The 21890-nt window shown below is 42.1% G+C and overlaps 1 protein-coding gene across 1 annotated transcript in view; it reads left to right on the top strand.

Moving 5' to 3' along the window:
• Positions 1–21890, top strand: part of HECTD4 (HECT domain E3 ubiquitin protein ligase 4) — a 666929-nt gene that overhangs the window by 348607 nt on the left and 296432 nt on the right. The window contains exons 33-35 of the mRNA XM_053699752.1: positions 1257–1441; positions 14708–14861; positions 15672–15952. Of these exons, the coding sequence (XP_053555727.1) occupies positions 1257–1441; positions 14708–14861; positions 15672–15952 (620 nt within the window). The remainder of the gene's footprint in view (positions 1–1256; positions 1442–14707; positions 14862–15671; positions 15953–21890) is intronic.

The raw sequence follows: 21890 nt of genomic DNA on the forward strand, positions 1-21890 counted from the left end.
ATATAATACAGTTGAAAGTTTTTTAAAGGGACAGTAAAGTCAAATTTAAACTTTCACGATTCAGATAAAGCATGCAATGTTAAACAACTTTTCAGTTTACTTCTGTTATCAAATTTGCTTTGTTCTTTTGGTGTCTTTTATTGAAGAGTAAAATTAGGTAGGCTCATAAGAGCTCAGCAGTGTGCACCTTTTCGTAAGTACTATATGGTAGCAGTGTTTTGCAGCATTGTAATACAAAGCTACAAATAATGTTGCAAAGCACTGCTGCCATAGAGTGCTAGCCTACCTAGTTTTACTCTTCAATAAAAGATACCAAGAGAACAAAGCAAATTTGATAGCAGAAGTAAATTCGAAAGTTGTTTAAAATGTCATACTCCTATCTGTATCATGAAAGTTTAATTTTGACTTTAATGTCCCTATAAACATTTTGGGTTTCATGTCCCTTTAAAACACACACACACACACACACACACACACACATATATATATATATATATATATATATATATATATATATACAGTATGTGTGTGTGTGTATATATATATATATTATATATATATATATATATATATATAATATATATATATATATGTGCTTAGAATGGAATGCTTTTATTGGTCATAAAGTGAAACACAGTTCCTTTGAATTGCATTAGACTGTTTAATCAAGACTGATTTGACCTTGTAGTTATAATTTCATAGTGGTTTCTGGTGATCTAAAATTGTGGCTTCATTTTTGTGGTCATAATAGATTAACTTATTAGAGCATGTAATGTTATGACTATCGACCCTACACTACTGTGTGTTTAACACCCACAAAGGGTTCCAAACAGAACCCGCTGCTGATCCAATCAGCAATGCTATTTGTAAGACTCTGATGTGTTATTAGCGCTGCTGATTGAATGAGTGGTAGTTTCTGCTTGGGACCATAAGTGCTCCGTGGGTGTTAAACAACAGTAGTGCAAGGTTGATAGTCTTAAAATGACATGCTCAAAGCACGAGGAATTACAGCATGTAATTTGTTTACTATTATTGCCCTTTAAATAACAGATGAGATATTTCAAAGAATGAAATATGAAAACAGATCAGATCATTGCATTTTATTTAGATATCTCTCCGTAGACATGCATCACATTTTATTATAATTTTCAAACTTATATTGTTACATATTTTTAGTGAAATTTAAATTGATCTTTTAGACTCCATATTACTAATGTCAAATTTACATTGTGTGTGTTGTGTTGTGGCTTTTAAAGGAGTGAAGAAAAATGTTTGGTGCGCAGTGGATTAGTTCAGCTTATGGACCGACTCTGTAGCTTAAGCAACCAAGGAGAGTCCAGCTCAAGTGAAAAGCAGACAAAGAAGCAGAAAGTGGCTACCATGGCATGGGCAGCATTTCAGGTCTTGGCTAATCGATGTGTGGAATGGGAGAAAGAAGAAGGTCAGTTCTCCATCAAAATATCACATTTACTCTAGTCCGTGGCCTAAACTTACTTAGTTAGAGATGCCTCTCAAACTAGTGAGATATTTCCAGCTTCTATATTATCAATTTGAGTATATTCTCTTTTTTCTGTAGACTTCTTTCAGGCTTGCATTAATTGGAGCTATAAGGGGTAGTATATGAAGTGCTGCAGATTTTATGAACTTGAGCAAAACAAATTTCTATTACACATCAGCACTTAGTTGTTTTTCAGCTATAAGTGCTAGGACGGTATAATGACACCCTGAAGTTTTTCCAAGATTCAAGATTTTTTTTCATGTAGGGCATAAACCTTGCAGGATAAGCTAAAGAGACTTTATATCTAAATTAATTGGAGTAGTAGGATTCAAAAAGATCTGTTTTTAGTATATGTTACATATGCAGTAAAAAAACATTGTTTACTTCTGGTGTCACAAAAAAAGTGTATGACATTAAACATTATATGGCCCTTTCAACCATTTCACTCCCCTGTGCTGACGAGGGTTTTAGTCTTTACACATATATATTCCTATGAGTTTCCCATATAAATCATCTTATTTTATTTTAGAAGTTAATTAGTTTGCATAAGGTGTAAGTATGTTGTGTCAATTGCTGAATTATTTTGTAAAAATGGATATACATTTTATTCTCTTTTCATATATAACATTGCTTTTGCAAAAATACTCCTGAGATAAGATATCACTGACTCAGTAATAACTTTTCATCAAGCATGCGCATCTGACACCTTTATATGCTTCTAGTGATTGCAGATAACTGCTATGTGCAGTCGCCCAGTGCAAGAAAAGCAACTAAATGCCTTTTTATTTTCTGTAAATCTATATTTTGTTTATATTGAATATATGTATTTGTATATAAGGTCTTACTATTATATAATATTTGAGAGAGTATATTAATTGGTCCATAGATCCTTCCTTTTTTTTTTTTTTTTTTTTTTTTTTAAATACATGTTTCAAGAATGTTTTGCTACAATTCTGTTAAGCACAGCTTTAACTACGGCACACCAGTCAGAGATTCGCAGAAAAGTAGTGTGTTTCCATCTTAATGGGAGGAGAGTTCACTGTTTCATTCATTACTTGTGGTAATTTAGAGCCTGGCCACCAGGAGGAGGCAAAGACAACCCAGCCAAAGGCTTAAATACCTCCCCCACTCCCCTCATCCCCCAGTCATTCTTTGCCTTTCGTCACAGGAGGTTGGCAGAGAAGTGTCGGAAGATTCGGAGTAGTCTCTTATGGAGGGTAGTACTCTTCGAAATGGGACTAGAGTTTTAAGTAGTCCTGTCAGCATTTCAGTGAGAGCATGGGTGAATGTTGGAGTCCAGAGATGCAGGGAGAGTCTTTCTGCGAACCCATCCTGACTCAGTTTAACAGCTCCATTAGCAATCAGCGTTGATTAGTTTCGCTGCCTGCTTTTCCTCTCTCAAGTGCATGTCAGGAGCGATGCTACTACCCTGTCACACTTGAAGGGCACTGTTCCTGTTCTACGGCGTTGATTCTGGTAAGATCGTTTCATTTATATATATATGTGATAACGCAAGTAGACAGGGTCACAGTGTGGCTCCTTTTATCTGGAATCTATGGAATCTAGGGTAATACCCTCGGAAGGGGTTTATGGAACAGGGGGGATTTTATTATGCATAATATTGTTTATAGTGTTTTCTGCTGCACTTGTGTGAGATGACGCTCTGTCAGTGTGGAACAGTCAGTTCATTAGCGAGAGATTTTTTTGGCGTGTCTCTCGAGTGCAGGGGCGGTCCTTCATGGCACTCCATGTGACCGGGTGTGGCCTCTGTAACTTCCTCTTTATATACCTGCGTTCGGAGGAGATGAAAGCTGTTTCTTGTAGTCCGGGTCATAGGAGGTGGTGAGTGCCCCAGCCATTGGAATATAAAGGTGGCATTTATTAATTTGATAAAGTCCGTAATAAAGGCTCCAGCTATGGAGGACTCTAATATGTTAGAGAACACTCCCTCTTTATCTAAACCTATTAACTGTGTATACTGTGAGGAGGTTCCAGTCCAACCGCCAACGCAACTCTGTTCCACATGCTTTGACAATATTGCAATATCGAAAAAGAATAAAGTATTTAGTACAACTGAGCCGTCCACATCTGAGCGTTCTCCGACCCGCGAGGTGCGTTCCCTACAATCATCTCCGATTACACAAGCAGTACCCCAGGGCACTACTAATCCTCCCGCGGGAAGTATCCTTTGGCCTCAAGACTTCGCCGATTAGTTACAGACGGCGCTTTCCGCGGCCATAAATGCGATGCCTTGTCCTACTAAGTGCAAGCTGAAGGTACGGCACTGCTATCCGTCTCAGGGGTCTTCGACTCCGCTGGATATCTCAGACAGATTATCCGCTGAGGAGGACAACTCCGACTTATCGGAGGATGTCGCTTCTGGGTCGGAATCGGCTACTTTTAGGCCTCCGTCCGTGGAGGAACCAGATTTCATATTTAAGATGGAGCATTTGCGTTTTCTGCTAAAGGAAGTGCTTGCTACGTTGGAGGTTCTGTAACTCGAAACTACTGGAGGAACTTTCAATCCCTAAACTGGATAGGGTTTACTAGGACAGGGCAGTGCCCCAGGCCTTCCTGGTTGCTATCAAAATGGTGAACATTATTAAGAATGAATGGGAGAAACTGGATTCGTCCCTTTCCCCCTCGTCTTCTTTTAAAAAGCTTTTCCCCGTTCCCGACACGCTGCTTTAAATGTGGGGAACCGTCCCTAAGGTGGATGGTGCTATCTCCACACTTGCTAAGAAAACGACCATTCCGCTTGAGGATAGCTCCTCTTTCTCCAACATAGGTGTGTCCGGTCCACGGCGTCATCCTTACTTGTGGGATATTCTCCTCCCCAACAGGAAATGGCAAAGAGCCCAGCAAAGCTGGTCACATGATCCATCCTAGGCTCCGCCTTCCCCAGTCATTCTCTTTGCCGTTGTACAGGCAACATCTCCACGGAGATGGCTTAGAGTTTTTTGGTGTTTAACTGTAGTTTTTTTTATTCAATCAAGAGTTTGTTATTTTAAAATAGTGCTGTTATGTACTATTTACTCTGAAACAGAAAGGTGATGAAGATTTCTGTTTGTAAGAGGAAAATGATTTTAGCAACCGTTACTAAAATCGATGGCTGTTTCCACACAGGACTGTTGAGAGGAATTAACTTCAGTTGGGGGAAACAGTGAGCAGACTTTTGCTGCTTGAGGTATGACACATTTCTAACAAGACGATGTAATGCTGGAAGCTGTCATTTTCCCTATGGGATCCGGTAAGCCATTTTTATTACATAAGAAAAAAAAAAAAAAAAAAAGGGCTTCACAAGGGCTTTTAAGACTGTAGACATTTTCTGGGCTAAAACGATTGATATATAAACATATTTTATACTTCATAGCTTTGAGGAATTATTTTATTCTTGGGAATTATGCAAAATAACCGGCAGGCACTGTATTGGACACCTTATCCTCTAGGGGCTTTCCCTAATCATAGGCAGAGCCTCATTTTCGCGCCTCTATTGCGCACTTGTTTTTAGGAAGCATGACATGCAGATGCATGTGTGAGGAGCTCTGATACACAGAAAAGACTTTCTGAAGGCGTCATTTGGTATCGTATTCCCCTTTGGGCTTGGTTGGGTCTCAGCAAAGCAGATACCAGGGACTGTAAAGGGGTTAAATATAAAAACGGCTCCGGTTCCGTTATTTTAAGAGTTAAAGCTTTCAAATTTGGTGTGCAATACTTTTAAGGCTTTAAGACACTGAATTCCTTCATACTTTTTCACATTTGCAGTAATAAAGTGTGTTCAGTTTAAAATTTAAAGTGACAGTAACGGTTTTATTTTAAAACGTTTTTTTTGTACTTTGTTATCAAGTTTATGCCTGTTTAACATGTCTGAACTACCAGATAGACTGTGTTCTGTATGTGGGGAAGCCAAGGTTCCTTCTCATTTAAATAGATGTGATTTATGTGACACAAAATTTAGAGAAAATGATGCCCAAGATGATTCCTCAAGTGAGGGGAGTAAGCATGGTACTGCATCATCCCCTCCTTCGTCTACACCAGTCTTGCCCACACAGGAGGCCCCTAGTACATCTAGTGCGCCAATACTCCTTACTATGCAACAATTAACGGCTGTAATGGATAATTCTATCAAAAACATTTTAGCCAAAATGCCCACTTATCAGCAAAAGCGCGACTGCTCTGTTTTAGAAAATACTGAAGAGCATGAGGACGCTGATGATATTGGTTCTGAAGTGCCCCTACACCAGTCTGAGGGGGCCAGGGAGGTTTTGTCTGAGGGAGAAATTTCAGATTCAGGGAAAATTTCTCAACAAGCTGAACCTGATGTGATTACATTTAAATTTAAATTGGAACATCTCCGCGCCCTGCTTAAGGAGGTGTTATCTACTCTGGATGATTGTGAGAATTTGGTCATTCCAGAGAAATTATGTAAAATGGACAAGTTCCTAGAGGTCCCGGGGCCCCCCGAAGCTTTTCCTATACCCAAGCGGGTGGCGGACATTGTAAATAAAGAATGGGAAAGGCCCGGCATACCTTTCGTCCCTCCCCCTATATTTAAGAAATTGTTTCCTATGGTCGACCCCAGAAAGGACTTATGGCAGACAGTCCCCAAGGTAGAGGGGGCGGTTTCTACTCTAAACAAACGCACCACTATACCCATAGAAGATAGTTGTGCTTTCAAAGATCCTATGGATAAAAAATTAGAGGGTTTGCTTAAAAAGATGTTTGTTCAGCAAGGTTACCTTCTACAACCAATTTCATGCATTGTTCCTGTCACTACAGCAGCGTGTTTCTGGTTCGATGAACTAGAAAAGGCGCTCAATAAAGATTCTTCTTATGAGGAGATTTTGGACAGAATTCATGCTCTCAAATTGGCTAACTCTTTCACCCTAGACGCCACTTTGCAATTGGCTAGATTAGCGGCGAAAAATTCTGGGTTTGCTATTGTGGCGCGCAGAGCACTTTGGCTAAAATCTTGGTCAGCGGATGCGTCTTCCAAGAACAAATTGCTTAACATTCCTTTCAAGGGGAAAACGCTGTTTGGCCCTGACTTGAAAGAGATTATTTCTGATATCACTGGGGGCAAGGGCCACGCCCTTCCTCAGGATAGGTCTCTCAAGGCCAAAAATAAACCTAATTTTCGTCCCTTTCGCAGAAATGGACCAGCCCCAAGTGCTACGTCCTCTAAGCAAGAGGGTAATACTTCTCAAGCCAAGCCAGCCTGGAGGCCAATGCAAGGCTGGAACAAAGGTAAGCAGGCCAAGAAACCTGCCACTGCTACCAAGACAGCATGAGATGTTGGCCCCCGATCCGGGACCGGATCTGGTGGGGGGCAGACTCTCTCTCTTCGCTCAGGCTTGGGCAAGAGATGTTCTGGATTCTTGGGCGCTAGAAATAGTCTCCCAAGGTTATCTTCTGGAATTCAAGGGGCTTCCCCCAAGGGGGAGGTTCCACAGGTCTCAATTGTCTTCAGACCACATAAAAAAACACTTACATTGTGTAGAAGACCTGTTAAAAATGGGAGTGATTCATCCTGTTCCATTAGGAGAACAAGGGATGGGGTTCTACTCCAATCTGTTCGTAGTTCCCAAAAAAGAGGGAACATTCAGACCAATCTTAGATCTCAAGATCCTAAACAAGTTTCTCAAGGTTCCATCGTTCAAAATGGAAACCATTCGAACAATTCTTCCTTCCATCCAGGAAGGTCAATTCATGACCACGGTGGATTTAAAGGATGCGTATCTACATATTCCTATCCACAAGGAACATCATCGGTTCCTAAGGTTCGCATTCCTGGACAAGCATTACCAGTTTGTGGCACTTCCGTTCGGATTAGCCACTGCTCCAAGAATTTTCACAAAGGTACTAGGGTCCCTTCTAGCGGTGCTAAGACCAAGGGGCATTGCAGTAGTACCTTACTTGGACGACATTCTGATTCAAGCGTCGTCCCTTCCACAAGCAAAGGCTCACACGGACATTGTCCTGGCCTTTCTCAGATCTCACGGGTGGAAAGTGAACGTAGAAAAAAGTTCTCTATCTCCGTCAACAAGGGTTCCCTTCTTGGGAACAATAATAGACTCCTTAGAAATGAGGATTTTTCTGACAGAGGCCAGAAAATCAAAACTTCTAAACTCTTGTCAAGTACTTCATTCTGTTCCTCTTCCTTCCATAGCGCAGTGCATGGAGGTAATAGGTTTGATGGTAGCGGCAATGGACATAGTTCCTTTTGCGCGAATTCATCTAAGACCATTACAACTGTGCATGCTCAGTCAGTGGAATGGGGATTATACAGACTTGTCTCCGACGATACAAGTAGATCAGAGGACCAGAGATTCACTCCGTTGGTGGCTGTCCCTGGACAACCTGTCACAGGGGATGAGCTTCCGCAGACCAGAGTGGGTCATTGTCACGACCGACGCCAGTCTGGTGGGCTGGGGCGCGGTCTGGGGACCCCTGAAAGCTCAGGGTCTTTGGTCTCGGGAAGAATCTCTTCTCCCGATAAATATTCTGGAACTGAGAGCGATATTCAATGCTCTCAAGGCTTGGCCTCAGCTAGCAAAGGCCAAATTCATACGGTTTCAATCAGACAACATGACGACTGTTGCGTACATCAACCATCAGGGGGGAACAAGGAGTTCCCTGGCGATGGAAGAAGTGACCAAAATCATTCAATGGGCGGAGACTCACTCCTGCCACTTGTCTGCAATCCACATCCCAGGAGTGGAAAATTGGGAAGCGGATTTTCTGAGTCGTCAGACATTTCATCCGGGGGAGTGGGAACTCCATCCGGAAATCTTTGCCCAAATTACTCAGTTGTGGGGCATTCCAGACATGGATCTGATGGCCTCTCGTCAGAACTTCAAGGTTCCTTGCTACGGGTCCAGATCCAGGGATCCCAAGGCGACTCTAGTAGATGCACTAGTAGCACCTTGGACCTTCAAACTAGCTTATGTATTCCCGCCGTTTCCTCTCATCCCCAGGCTGGTAGCCAGGATCAATCAGGAGAGGGCATCGGTGATCTTGATAGCTCCTGCGTGGCCACGCAGGACTTGGTATGCAGACCTGGTGAATATGTCATCGGCTCCACCATGGAAGCTACCTTTGAGACGGGACCTTCTTGTTCAAGGTCCGTTCGAACATCCGAATCTGGTCTCACTCCAACTGACTGCCTGGAGATTGAACGCTTGATCTTATCAAAGCGAGGGTTCTCAGATTCTGTCATTGATACTCTTGTTCAGGCCAGAAAGCCTGTAACTAGAAAAATCTACCACAAAATATGGAAAAAATATATCTGTTGGTGTGAATCTAAAGGATTCCCTTGGGACAAGATAAAAATTCCTAAGATTCTATCCTTTCTTCAAGAAGGTTTGGAGAAAGGATTATCTGCAAGTTCTTTGAAGGGACAGATTTCTGCCTTATCTGTGTTACTTCACAAAAAGCTGGCAGCTGTGCCAGATGTTCAAGCCTTTGTTCAGGCTCTGGTTAGAATCAAGCCTGTTTACAAACCTTTGACTCCTCCTTGGAGTCTCAATTTAGTTCTTTCAGTTCTTCAGGGGGTTCCGTTTGAACCCTTACATTCCGTTGATATTAAGTTATTATCTTGGAAAGTTTTGTTTTTGGTTGCAATTTCTTCTGCTAGAAGAGTTTCAGAATTATCTGCTCTGCAGTGTTCTCCTCCTTATCTGGTGTTCCATGCAGATAAGGTGGTTTTGCGTACTAAACCTGGTTTTCTTCCGAAAGTTGTTTCTAACAAAAACATTAACCAGGAGATAGTCGTGCCTTCTTTGTGTCCGAATCCAGTTTCAAAGAAGGAACGTTTGTTGCACAATTTGGATGTAGTTCGTGCTTTAAAATTCTATTTAGATGCTACAAAGGATTTTAGACAAACATCTTCCTTGTTTGTTGTTTTTTCTGGTAAAAGGAGAGGTCAAAAAGCAACTTCTACCTCTCTCTCCTTTTGGCTTAAAAGCATCATCAGATTGGCTTACGAGACTGCCGGACGGCAGCCTCCTGAAAGAATCACAGCTCATTCCACTAGGGCTGTGGCTTCCACATGGGCCTTCAAGAACGAGGCTTCTGTTGATCAGATATGTAAGGCAGCGACTTGGTCTTCACTGCACACTTTTACTAAATTTTACAAATTTGATACTTTTGCTTCTTCTGAGGCTATTTTTGGGAGAAAGGTTTTGCAAGCCGTGGTGCCTTCCATCTAGGTGACCTGATTTGCTCCCTCCCTTCATCCGTGTCCTAAAGCTTTGGTATTGGTTCCCACAAGTAAGGATGACGCCGTGGACCGGACACACCTATGTTGGAGAAAACAGAATTTATGTTTACCTGATAAATTACTTTCTCCAACGGTGTGTCCGGTCCACGGCCCGCCCTGGTTTTTTAATCAGGTCTGATAATTTATTTTCTTTAACTACAGTCACCACGGTATCATATGATTTCTCCTATGCAAATATTCCTCCTTTACGTCGGTCGAATGACTGGGGAAGGCGGAGCCTAGGAGGGATCATGTGACCAGCTTTGCTGGGCTCTTTGCCATTTCCTGTTGGGGAGGAGAATATCCCACAAGTAAGGATGACGCCGTGGACCGGACACACCGTTGGAGAAAGTAATTTATCAGGTAAACATAAATTCTGTTTTTAAGGAACACATGGATAAAAAGATGGAGTCCATGTTGAGGAAGACGTTCCAACTCACAGGGTTTTCAAACCGGTGGCGGTGATCTCTGCGGTGGCTGGTGTGGCTACCTACTGGTGTGACGTGTTATCAGCAATGGTCGAGGTGGAGACTCCACTCGAGGATATTCTGGAACGAATCAAAGTCCTAAGGGTAGTGCATTCATTCATTTGTGATGCTAACATGCAGACTATTCACCTGAATGTTAAGACATCAGGGTTTTCTGTTTTTGCCTGCAGGGCTCTGTGGCTAAAATCGTGGTCTGCTGACATGACGTCTAAGTCTTTCTTGCTTTCCCTACCATTCAAGGGGAAAGTTTTGTTTGGCTTTGACTTGGAGTCTATCAGTCACGTGTGGCAAGGGTGCCTTCTTGCCTCAGGATAAGAAGGCCAAACCTAAGGGATCTACTTTTCGTCCCTTTCGTGCGGACAAGTCTCAGCACCAGCATCCTGCCACAAAGCAATCTAAGAAAAGCAAGAAGCCAGCCGAATCAAAATCGGCATGAATGGGCGGCCCCCGACCCGTCCTTGGATCATGTAGGGGGCAGACTATCTATTTTTGCGGAGGCCTGGAAGGGAGACGTTACAGACCCTTGGGTCCTGGAGGTCGTCGCCCAGAGTTACAGGATAGGTTTCAAATTGTATCCACCCAGAGGCAAGTTCCTCCTGTCAAACATCTCTTCAAGACCAGAAAAGAGACACCTTCCTGGGGTGTGTGTGAGGGATCGCTCATCTCTCGGGGTAATAGTCCCAGTCCCTCTGGCAGAAAGAGGTCTGGGGTATTATTCAAACATTTTCGTGGTCCCAAAGAGGGAGGGCATGTTTTGTCCAATTCTGGACCTAAATGCTATAAACAAGTTTCTGTCAGTTACATCGTTCAAGATGGAGACGATCAGGTCAATTTTGCCCCTGGTTTAAGAGGGGCAATTCATGACAACTATAGACTTGAAGGATGCTTGCCTTCATGTTCCAATCCACAAGGATCACTTCAAATTTCTAAGATTCGCCTTCCTGGACCAGCACTTCCAGTTTGTGGCCCTTCCATTTAGTCTGGTGACTGCCCCAAGAGTCTTTACAAAGGTTCTGGTAGCTCTTCTCGCAGTAGTGAGAGCCAGAGGGATTGCAGTGGCACCGTATATGGACGATATCCTGGTCCAGGCTCCGTCCTACAGTCTGGCGAAGGATCACTCAAGAGCTCTTCTTCTCCTTCGGTCCCACGGGTGGAAGATAAACGAAGAAAAGAGTTCATTGATCCCCAGCAACAGGGTGGAATTCCTGGGTACGATAATAGATTCTTCAGCAATGAAGATATTTTTGACAAATCAGAGACATTGCAAGCTTGCGTCCAACTGTCTAGCTCTTCAGACATCCTCCAGGACATCTGTGCCCAGGTGTATGGAGGTAATCGGGCTCATGGTATCCAGCATAGATGTCATTCCATTCGCCAGGTTCCATCTCAGACCTCTTCAGCTGTGCATGTTGAGACAATGGAACAGTGATCATTCAGATTTGTCCCAACAGATATCTCTGGGCAGACCGGTGAGGGAGTCCATATCTTGGTGGATCTGACCGGGACATACTTTCTGAGACCATCCTGGGAGATTGTAACCACGGATGCAAGTCTATCAGGATGGGGAGCTGTTTGGGGTGCCAGAAAGGCACAAGGCAGATGGACTTGAGAGGAGTCGAGCCTACTTATAAATATTTTGGAACTTCAAGCGATATTCAACGCTCTGAGGACTTGGCCCACTCTGGGGTCATCCCAATTCATCAGATTCCAATTGGACAACATTACCTCAGTTGCTTACATAAACCACCAGGGGGGAACGAGAAGCTCCCTAAAAATAAGGGAAGTTTCTCGGATTCTGGAATGGGAAGGGACTCACAATTGTTCACTCTCAGCGATCCACATTCCCTGTGTGGACAACTGGGAAGCAGATTTTCTGAGCAGACAGACGTTTCATCCAGGGGAATGGTCTCTCCACCCCGAGCTGTTCACAGAGATCTGCAGCAGATGGGGGATGCCGGAGATAGATCTCATGGCATCCCGACTCAATTGCAAGCTACCCAGATACGGTTCGCAATCCAGGGATCCCCAGGTGGAACTGATAGATGCCTTGGCGGTACCCTGGGACTTCAACCTAATTTACATTTTTCCTCCGTTGCCTCTTCTACCTCGGGTAGTGACCCACATCAAGCAGGAGCAAGCTTCAGCTATTCTGATTGCTCCGTCATGGCCACGGAGGACGTGGTTTGCGGATCTAGTGGCGATGTCACCTCCGCTGTGGAGGTTACCTTGTCGCAAGGATCTGCTAGTTCAAGGTCCCTTTCAACATCAAAATCTCGATTCTCTGAGGCTGACTGTGTGGAGATTGAACGACTAGTCTTAGCCAATAGAGGATTTTCGGAAAGAGTGATTGACACTCTTGTTCAGGCCAGGAAGCCGGTCACTAGACGCATCTACCACAAGGTGTGGAGGACCTACTTGTCCTGGTGTGAGGAACGAGGATATCCCTAGCATAAGGTCAGAGTACTGTTGCATAAGAAGCTTGGGGAGCTTCCTGACATTCAGTCCTTTGTTCAGGCTCTGGTTAGGATCAGACCTGTCTTCAGGAATCCGACTCCTCCTTGGAGCTTAAACTTGGTTCTTAAGGTTTTGCATGCCCTTGAAATTAAGATTCTCTCGTGGAAGGTCCTTTTGTTATTGGCTATTGCATTGGCATGCAGAGTCTCTGAGTTGGTGCCTTGCAATATGAGCCTCCCTACTTTTTTTCATGCTGATAAGGCTGTTCTTCGCACTGGATTGGGATTCCTTCCCAAGGTAGTGTTGAGTTGTAACATCAATCAGGAAATATAGTTCCTTCCTTGTGTCCTAACCCTTCTTTGAAGGAGAGGTTACTTCATAATATGGATGTGGTTCGGATCTTGAAGTTTTATCTTCAGGCCACGATGGAGTTCAGACAGACGGCATCCTTATTTATTGTGTATTCTGGAAGGTGCAGGGGGCATAGGGCCTCTGCAACTTCTCTATCCTTTTGGTTGAGGAGTATGATCCGTCTGGCATATGAGACAGCAGGACACAAGCCTCCTCAGAGGATTACGGCTCACTCGACTAGACCTGTTGCCTCTGCTTGGGCCTTTAAGAATGAGGCTTCTATGGAGCAGATTTGTAAGGCGGCCACATGGTCTTCCTTACTTACTTTTGCAAAATTTAATAAATTTGATGTTTTTGCTTCGGCGGAAGCAGCTTTTGGGAGAAAGGTTTTGCAGGCTGTGGTGCCCTCAGTATAGGGTCCGCCTCCTTTACCCTCCTGTTTTTTTCATTCAGTGTCCTCTAGAGCTTGGGTATTTGTTCCCACAAGTAATGAATGAAGCAGTGGACTCTCCTCCCATTAAGATGGAAAACCTAAATTATGCTTACCTGATAATTTCCATCTGTGGGAGGAGAGTCCACTGCACCCGCCCGTTCTCTGGTGGGCGAACCTAAATTTATTGTTAATCTTCTGGCACCATTTATACCCTGATATTTCTCCTACTGTTCCTTGTTCCCTTGGCAGAATGACTGGGTGTTGTTTTTTTTCCCCTGCTTTGTTTGCCATGTGCTGCTGGCAGCCATTTTACTCGCATCTTACTGAATCTGGTGCAGAGTGTCTGATGCTGCTCATTTCCTGCACGCCCTCTTATGGCCAGACTGGTGTACATCATCCGTGTGAGACAGGTTGCAGTCTCAGTATTGAGATGTCATCACTTATTAATTAAAGGGCCTCTGTTCAGTATGCTTTGCCCTTGCGTTGTCTCAGACCTGTTTGTGAGTTTCTGTGTATTACCTGGCTGTCTGACGTTCCTCCTGGTTCCTGATCTCTGACTTGTTCCTGACCCTGCTGTTCTCCTTGTTCCTGATTCCGGCTCGTCTGACTACTCGCTTTGGCTCCTGACTCGGCTCGTCTTACTACCAGCTCTGGCTTAGACTCCTGGCTTGATGTTTGACTTGTAGACTTTTTATTATTTTTTGTTATTAATAAAGGTGTGATTATTTTTGAACTTCTCATCTCAGTCTGGTTCCTCGCACCCTGACACTGGGGGATGAGGGGAGTGGGGGAGGTATTTAAGCCTTTGGCTGGGGTGTCTTTGCCTCCTCCTGGTGGCCAGGTTCTTAATTCATTCATTACTTAATTCCCACAAGTAATGAATGAAGCAGTGGACTCTCCTCCCACAGATGGAAATGAAATTATCAGGTAAGCTTCATTTATGTTTTTTGTCAGGAACCGTGTTCCCTCTAAGGCCAGTTTCGTGAAAGGTCCAGCAGTGATTAATTAGAAAACAATTACAAAACACTACAAAATACAGACTGCAAGGTGTGGTTCCCTTATTAACTGTTGAGCTGCTCACAAAACTGGTCTTAGAGGGAACACTAGTCAGGAATTTTTAAATGAATGCAGTAATTGAAAATCAAATATTTCCATCATTAATACAGCAGTAGAAATGGTTATTTAGGTTCTGACTGCTGGTAACAGTTTGCATTTATTTTAAGGAGGTTCTACTGAAGCTGTCCACTCTGGCCTGGCACGACAAGTATCGACTCTCCTCACCAACCACCTTGCACGGGCAACAGAATGCTGTGGTAACCAGGCTGCTGGAAATGATGCTCTACAAGATGTTCTTAGTCTTCTCAATGATCTCTCTAGGTAATCAATGAATAATACATAGGGCCAGATTACGAGTGGAGCACAAACGTTTGCGTGCAATGATAAAGGGTTTATCAAGGGGGTTTGCACTCGTCGGGCTTACTGCTTGTATTACGGGTTGAAAGTAAATGTTATCGTTTCATTGCTATTTACGCTAGAATGGTTAGTGCTCTTCAACACACAGAATATTTTTTTCTCATGTTTTATTTCCATCATTGTGAAGAATGATAAATTTGTATAGGGTAGATATCAAAGGTTTGGTCCACAATTGTGTTCCAGAGAATGACAGAGGGTTTCTAAGGCTTCTATGGTAAAATGATCCTCTTTTTTTTTTTTCTTCTATTATTTTGACTTTTGAGTTTAGGACATACTTATTAGGTGAGAATATCCATGTGCACACACATATTCTTCTGCTTTGTTTCAGAGACAGGGGTTGTAGCTTGTCTACACTATGAACTGAGGGCATCAAAGATAAGAGAGATCATATAAGAGAAGAGTTAGACACAAAGATTTTTTTTGAGAAAATATCTAATTCCAAGTTGCATGAAACTATAAACCACCAATGCATGAATAACTATGTCACCTTAGTTTATTACAAATATGTCTTGTATAATACTTCTGTAGTGGTAGATTGTTCAATCTCCAAAATTAACTATTATGTTAGTGTAGAAAAAGGTAAAAAAAACAACAAAAACAAGACTTTTCGAAACCCAGACTCTTCCAAGTATATTTTTTCTTTATTTTATTTACTAATCTCTTGATCAATAAAATATTCATGTGATTTTTTTTTTTGATTTTTTTTTTACCTAGGAGTCATATCGGAAAAGCAATTCTGAGTCAGCCTGCTTGTGTCTCAAAGCTTCTCTCTCTCTTGTTGGACCAGCGTCCTTCCCCAAAGCTTGTTCTCATCATCCTCCAGTTGTGCCGTGCAGCTTTGCCACTCATGAGCGTAGAAGACTGTGGTAATGTTGAGCTTCCACCATGGAGTTATTCTGTGCAATCTCTAGAGAGTGAGCAAGAAGATCCTGGTGATCCAGCCTCTAAGATTGCATCTCTGTTGCTGGCAAAATTGGCTGACTATGTTGTACCAGGTAATTTTATAACATCATATAGTTAAAGGGACACTGAACCCAAATTTTTTCTTTCCCAATTCAGATAGAGCATGCAATTTTAAGCAACTTTCTAATTTACTCCTATTATGAATTTTTTCTTCGTTCTCTAGGTATCTTTATTTAGAAAAGAAGGCATCTAAGCTGTTTTTTTGGTTCAGCACTCTGGACAGCACTTTTTTATTGGTGGATTAATTTATCCACCAATCAACAAGAACAACCCAGGTTGTTCACCAAAAATGGGCCGGCATCTAAACTTACATTCTTGCATTTCAAATAAAGATACCAAGAGAATGAAGAAACTTTGATAATAGGAGTAAATTAGAAAGTTGCTTAAAATTTCATGCTATATCTGAATCACGAAAGAAAACATTTGGGTTCAGTGTCCCTTTAATGAAAGAAGACTCTACTGTAATAAGCAAATCCGTTTATATACTGCACTTTTATTGCTGCTACACTTCCAACTAAAGAGTAAAACAGTAAAAATAAGTTTGTTGTGACTACACAAGATGATAGGTATGTTTGTTGGTCAGGAAGGAGTTGAGCATTGTTACCTTCTGAAGCTACCACTATATTTGTCCTTACAAAAAAATTCTTAGGGGACTAAGAAAAAAAGCAATTGTTTAACAATTTCTAGTGACTAATAGACATGACTTTAAAAGAAGGGAGACTAATACTACTGATACAAATGATCTACATTTGATCTATTTATGTCTCTGAACACGTTGACATGTTCTGCATGTTGTCACCCTGAACCAGTGCCTGTAGCATAGCTTGTTACTTTAATAAGTATATTAATTGCACCCCATAGTGTAATACATTTTACGTAATCATCAATAATAACTCGCATACTTGAAATACTGAATGCAATATTTAGAAAATGTCATTCTTAAAATACTGTATGAGTTTAAAAAGTTCTTAATTTCTTTCCCATGGCATGGAGAGTCCACAAATCCATTCTAATTACTACAATTACAATACAATTAATTCAACTCCTGGCCTCCAGGAGGAGGCAAAGAACACCCTAGCAAAGATGTTAACTTGCACTCCCACTTCCCATAAACCCCCAGTCATTCTTTGCCATGTACATCAGGAGGTTGTGTGAAGCTGGTGTCTGAAGATATTTAATACTTTTCCCTGCAAACAAAGATTGGGGCAAGCTGTGTCCACCTAATCCTCTTTAGTAAGAGTTGTGGTAGCTTTTATCAGTTGGCAAGGTAGTCTTTGCTTCTCTTCCAACATTTAGGCTAACCACTATATAGAAAGTCAGGGTTACTCTGCATTTCTTTTTTTTTTTTTCAGGTCCCTGTCAGAGGTCGGTTGAGTTGAAGCTGTTTCTGCCCTGCAACTGGATCCACAGGTGTTTTTGCCTTCTAGGTAAGAAGGATTCAACACTTTTTTGTGGGTTAATTCCCTCAGTGGATGTGATTGGGACTAATATATCTTTAATTTGGGGGATATAATATTTTGGGCAGCACTGTCAGGGCACTAGACTGCATTGAGGAGTTTTAAGGGGTTAACATCACCATTTTTATTTGTGAGGCTGGGTTGATAGATGTAGATATTTTTGCTTGGGCTTTTATATTATGCCCTTATAGATATGGTCTTATGTTTTGGGCTAAATGCCCTATGGAACAGACATTTTTTACATTTATACACAAAGCTTCTGTCTGTTTGCTTACACTACAAGCGCAGCTCAACTCGCATGCTTTCTGCTGTGTCGCATCAAAATTTAGTTTTGCGATCACGTGACCGCATCTCTACTCTCCGCTCAGCGACTTTCACTTTCTCAGTTATACTTAGAGAGCAGAGTTCAGAGGAGCATGTTCCGACCTTAAGTAGTGGTTGGGGCTTTCTTTTTGTTACTGACAAATAGCTCTTTATAACTCAGGTTCATTTTCGGTGTCCCAGGCTTCTGAGGGCGAGATCTCTGATTCTGAATCTGCTGTTGCTAGTACAGCGGACTCAGAGGATCTAGAATACCTCAGTTTACTTTTGAAAGAGGTTCTAGCTACTTTTGAGGACTCTGAAACTACAGTTTCAGAGACTCTTAAAAAGGCTAATAAACTCAACAGTATTTGATGTCAAACCCAAATCTGTTGAAGTATTTCCTGTTCCAGATCGCATATATGACATTATCTCAGGAATGATAGAAGCCGGGTGTTCCTTTTTCCCCCCCCGTCTCCTGTTTTTAAAAAGAGTTTTCCTGTTGCTGACTCTGTGTGAGATCTTTGGCGCACTGTTCCTAAAGTAGAGGGGGCTCCGTTCCCTGGACGATATCTTGGTTCAGGTGCCATATTTTCATTTAGCAAGATCCCATACGGATTCTCTGTTGTCGATTCTCCGCTCTCACCGGTGGAAGGTGAATCTGAAAAAAGAGTTCCTTGGTGCCAAATGCCAGGGTCTGTTTTTTGGGGACAATCATAGACTTGATCTCCATGAAGATTTTCTTGAATCCAAATTTCTTGCTGCCTGTCTTTCTTTTCAGTCCTCTGTCCATTAATCAGTGGCACTGTGTATTGAAGTAATTGGTCTAATTGTGGCTTCCATGGACATTATTCCTTTTGCTCATTTCCATCTGAGACCTCTACAGTTATGCATGCTCAGACAATGGAACGGAGACCACTCAGACTTCTCTCAGAGGATAGTCTTGGACATCCGGACAAGAGATTCCCTGTCCTGGTGGCTCTCTCAGGACCATCTGTCCCAGGGCACATGCTTCCTGAGACCATCTTGGGAGATTGTGACTACGTATGCCAGCCTTTTGGGCTGGGAAGCAGTTTGGGGTTCCTTAAGAGCTCAGGGACTTTGGACTCAGGAGGAGTCTGCCCTCCCAATAAATATCCTAGAGTTGAGAGCAATCTTCAATGCACTGATAATTTGGCCTCAACTGAGTTTGGTCTGGTTTATCAGATTCCAATCGGACAACATTACTTCTGTGGTGTATATCAACCACCAGGGATGAACACTGAGCTCCTTAGCTATAAAGAAGGTGACTCGCGTTCTTCAGTGGGCGGAGTCTCACAATTTCCTCATATCTGCCATCCACATCCCAGGGGTGGACAACTGGGAAGCGGATTATCTGTGCAGGCAGAATTTTCATCCAGGGGAGTGGGCCCTTCATCCGGAAGTGTTCTCAATGATAACTCTCAGGTGGGGAGTTCCGGAGTTGGATCTGATGGCGTCTTGTCTAAACGTCAAACTTCCAAGATACGGATCAAGATCAAGGGATCCGCAAGCAATTCTGGTCGAAGCTCTCGCTGTTCCTTGGGACTTTGGTCTCATTTACCTGTTTCCTCCGTTTGCTCTCCTTCCTTGGGTGATAGCCCGTATCAAACAGGAGCAGGCTTTGGTGATACTAATCACTCCTGCTTGGCCTCGCAGAATTTGGTTTGCGGATCTGCTAAAGATGTCATCCTTTCCCCAGTAGAAATTGCCTCTGAGAAAGTCTGTTCCTACATCCAAACCTAAATTCTCTGAAGCTGACTGCTTTGAGATTGAACTCCTAGTCTTGTCTAGACGAGGTTTTTCCGAAAAGGTGATTGATACTATGGTTCAGACTCGTAAGCCGGTAACTCGCAAGATTTACCATAAGGTATGGCGTACATAATACTTTTTTTTGGTGTGAATCTAAGGGTTTCTATTGGAGTCAGATGAGGGTTCCCCGCATTCTGTCTTTTCATCAGGAGGGCTTGGAGAAGGGCTTGTCAGTCAGTACTCTGAAAGGCCCGATCTCTGCCCTTTCAATTCTTTTGCATAAATGTCTGGCCGACTTACCAGATATTCAATCTTTTGTTCAGGCCTTGGTTCAGAATCAAGCCTGTGTTTAAGTCTGTAGCTCTACCATGGAGCCTTAATCTTGTTCTTAGGGTTCTGCTGCAGGCTCCGTTTGGGCCTATGTACTCTGTTGATATTAAATTATCTTGGAATGTTTTGTTTCTTCTTGCTATTTCTTCTGCTCGTAGAGTCTCAGAACTTTCGGCTCTGCAGTGTTATCACCCTTACCTTATTTTTCATGCGTATAAGGCGGTCCTTCATACCAAATTGGGATTTCTTCCTAAGGTGGTTTCGGACCGCAATATCAATCAGGAGATTGTCGTTCCTTCGTTCTGTCCTAATCCTCCTTCTCATAAGGAACGTCTGTTGCATAACCTGGATGTTGTGCATGTTCTGAAGTTCTATCTCCAAGCAACTACCCTTTCCTTTTGGTCGAGAAGTGTTATTCTGTTGACTTATGAGACAGCTGGACAACAGCCTTCTGAGAGGATTAAGTCTCATTCCACTAGGGCTGTCTCTTCTTCCTGGGCCTTTAAAAATGAGGCTTCTGTGGACCAAATCTGCAAGGCGGCCACTTGGTCCTCGTTGCATACTTTTTCCAAATTTTCCAAATTTGATGTTTTTGCATCAGCTGGGGATTTCTTTGGTAGGTAAGTTTTTCAAGCGGTGATGCCTTCTGTTTAGGTCTGCCTGTCTTGTTCTCCCTCCCTTCCATTCTGTGTCTTCTAGCTTGGGTATTGGTTCCCACTAGTAATTAGAATGGATTTGCGGACTCTCCATGCCATTGGAAAGAATACAAAATGTATGCTTACCTGATAAATTGTTTTCTTTCCTGGCATGGAGAGTCCACGACCCGCCCTTATTTTAATTTTAAGACGCCTTTTGTCATTTTCTAAACTTCAGGCACCTCTATACCCTTTGTCTCCTCTTCTTTTTCCATATACCTTCGGCTGATTGACTGGGGGTTTATGGAAAGTGGTAGTGATACTTAAAGGGACACTGAACCAAAATTCTTTCATATTTCAGAAAGAGCATGCAATTTTAAGCAACTTTCTAATTTACTCCTATTATCAAATTTTCTTCTTTCTTTTGCTATCTTTATTTGAAAAGCAAGAATGGAAGTTTAGAAGCCGGCCCATTTTTAGTTCACAACCTAGGTTGTCCTTGCCGATTTGATAGCACCAATAAAAAAGTGCTTTCCAGTGTACTGAACCAAAAATTGCCTGGCTCCTTAGCTTAGATGCCTTCTTTTTCAAATAAAGATAGCAAAATAACAAAGAAAAATTGATAATAGTAAATTGGAAAGTTGCTTAAAATTGCATGCTATATCTGAATAACGAAAGAAAAAATGTGGGTTTAGTGTCCCTTTAACAGCTTTGCTGGGGTGTTCTTTGCCTCCTCTTGGTGGCCAAGAGTTAAATTCCCACTATTAATTAGAATTGATTTGTGGACTCTCCATGCCAGGAAAGAAAAGAATTTATCAGGTAAGCATACATTTTGTTTTTACATTCAAATATGATTAAAGGCACAGCAACATGGGTAAACCTTTTGAGAAAATATAGGTGTTGGGTCTTCACATAGACACAGTTTGACAGTAATTTTTATTTGTGGCTATTCTTCTATGTGTTCTTATTTTCTTTTGTATGTTCTTTTTTAAAAAAAAAAAAAGATTTTTATTAAGGATAATATTTGTACAGCAAGTGTAATAAAAGCAGCACTTTACATAAATCCTTGTTTTTAACAATGATAACGTAGTAACATTTAGTTTATAATAACAAAATCAACTAGGGTTAGCTTTACATGTTAGTTAACCCTGCTAGAGAGAAAATGTCCCAACATAGATGTTATGCAAAAAGTGGTCAAACGACCACAATAAAAATTACTAAATTCCATCACTGAGAGAATTCTGCGATAAGAAAGTAACCTAGGTGAAAAATAAGAAGTGAGGTAGATTTTACTTATCATTATTGACCTCACAGTTGAAGTTAGGCATTCAGAAAGTACAAACTTTTAAATTAGACATATTTTCAGCAAAATAACCATCAGATTACAATAAGGTTAGGACCCATTTAAGTAACACTATTACGATCCAAGAGGAAGGGAGAAAAGGGTATTTCCAGCTGGTCAAAAGGATAGGGTTATG

The sequence above is a fragment of the Bombina bombina genome, chromosome 2, assembly GCF_027579735.1.
Source record: "Bombina bombina isolate aBomBom1 chromosome 2, aBomBom1.pri, whole genome shotgun sequence".
In the NCBI taxonomy this organism is placed as follows: domain Eukaryota; kingdom Metazoa; phylum Chordata; class Amphibia; order Anura; family Bombinatoridae; genus Bombina; species Bombina bombina.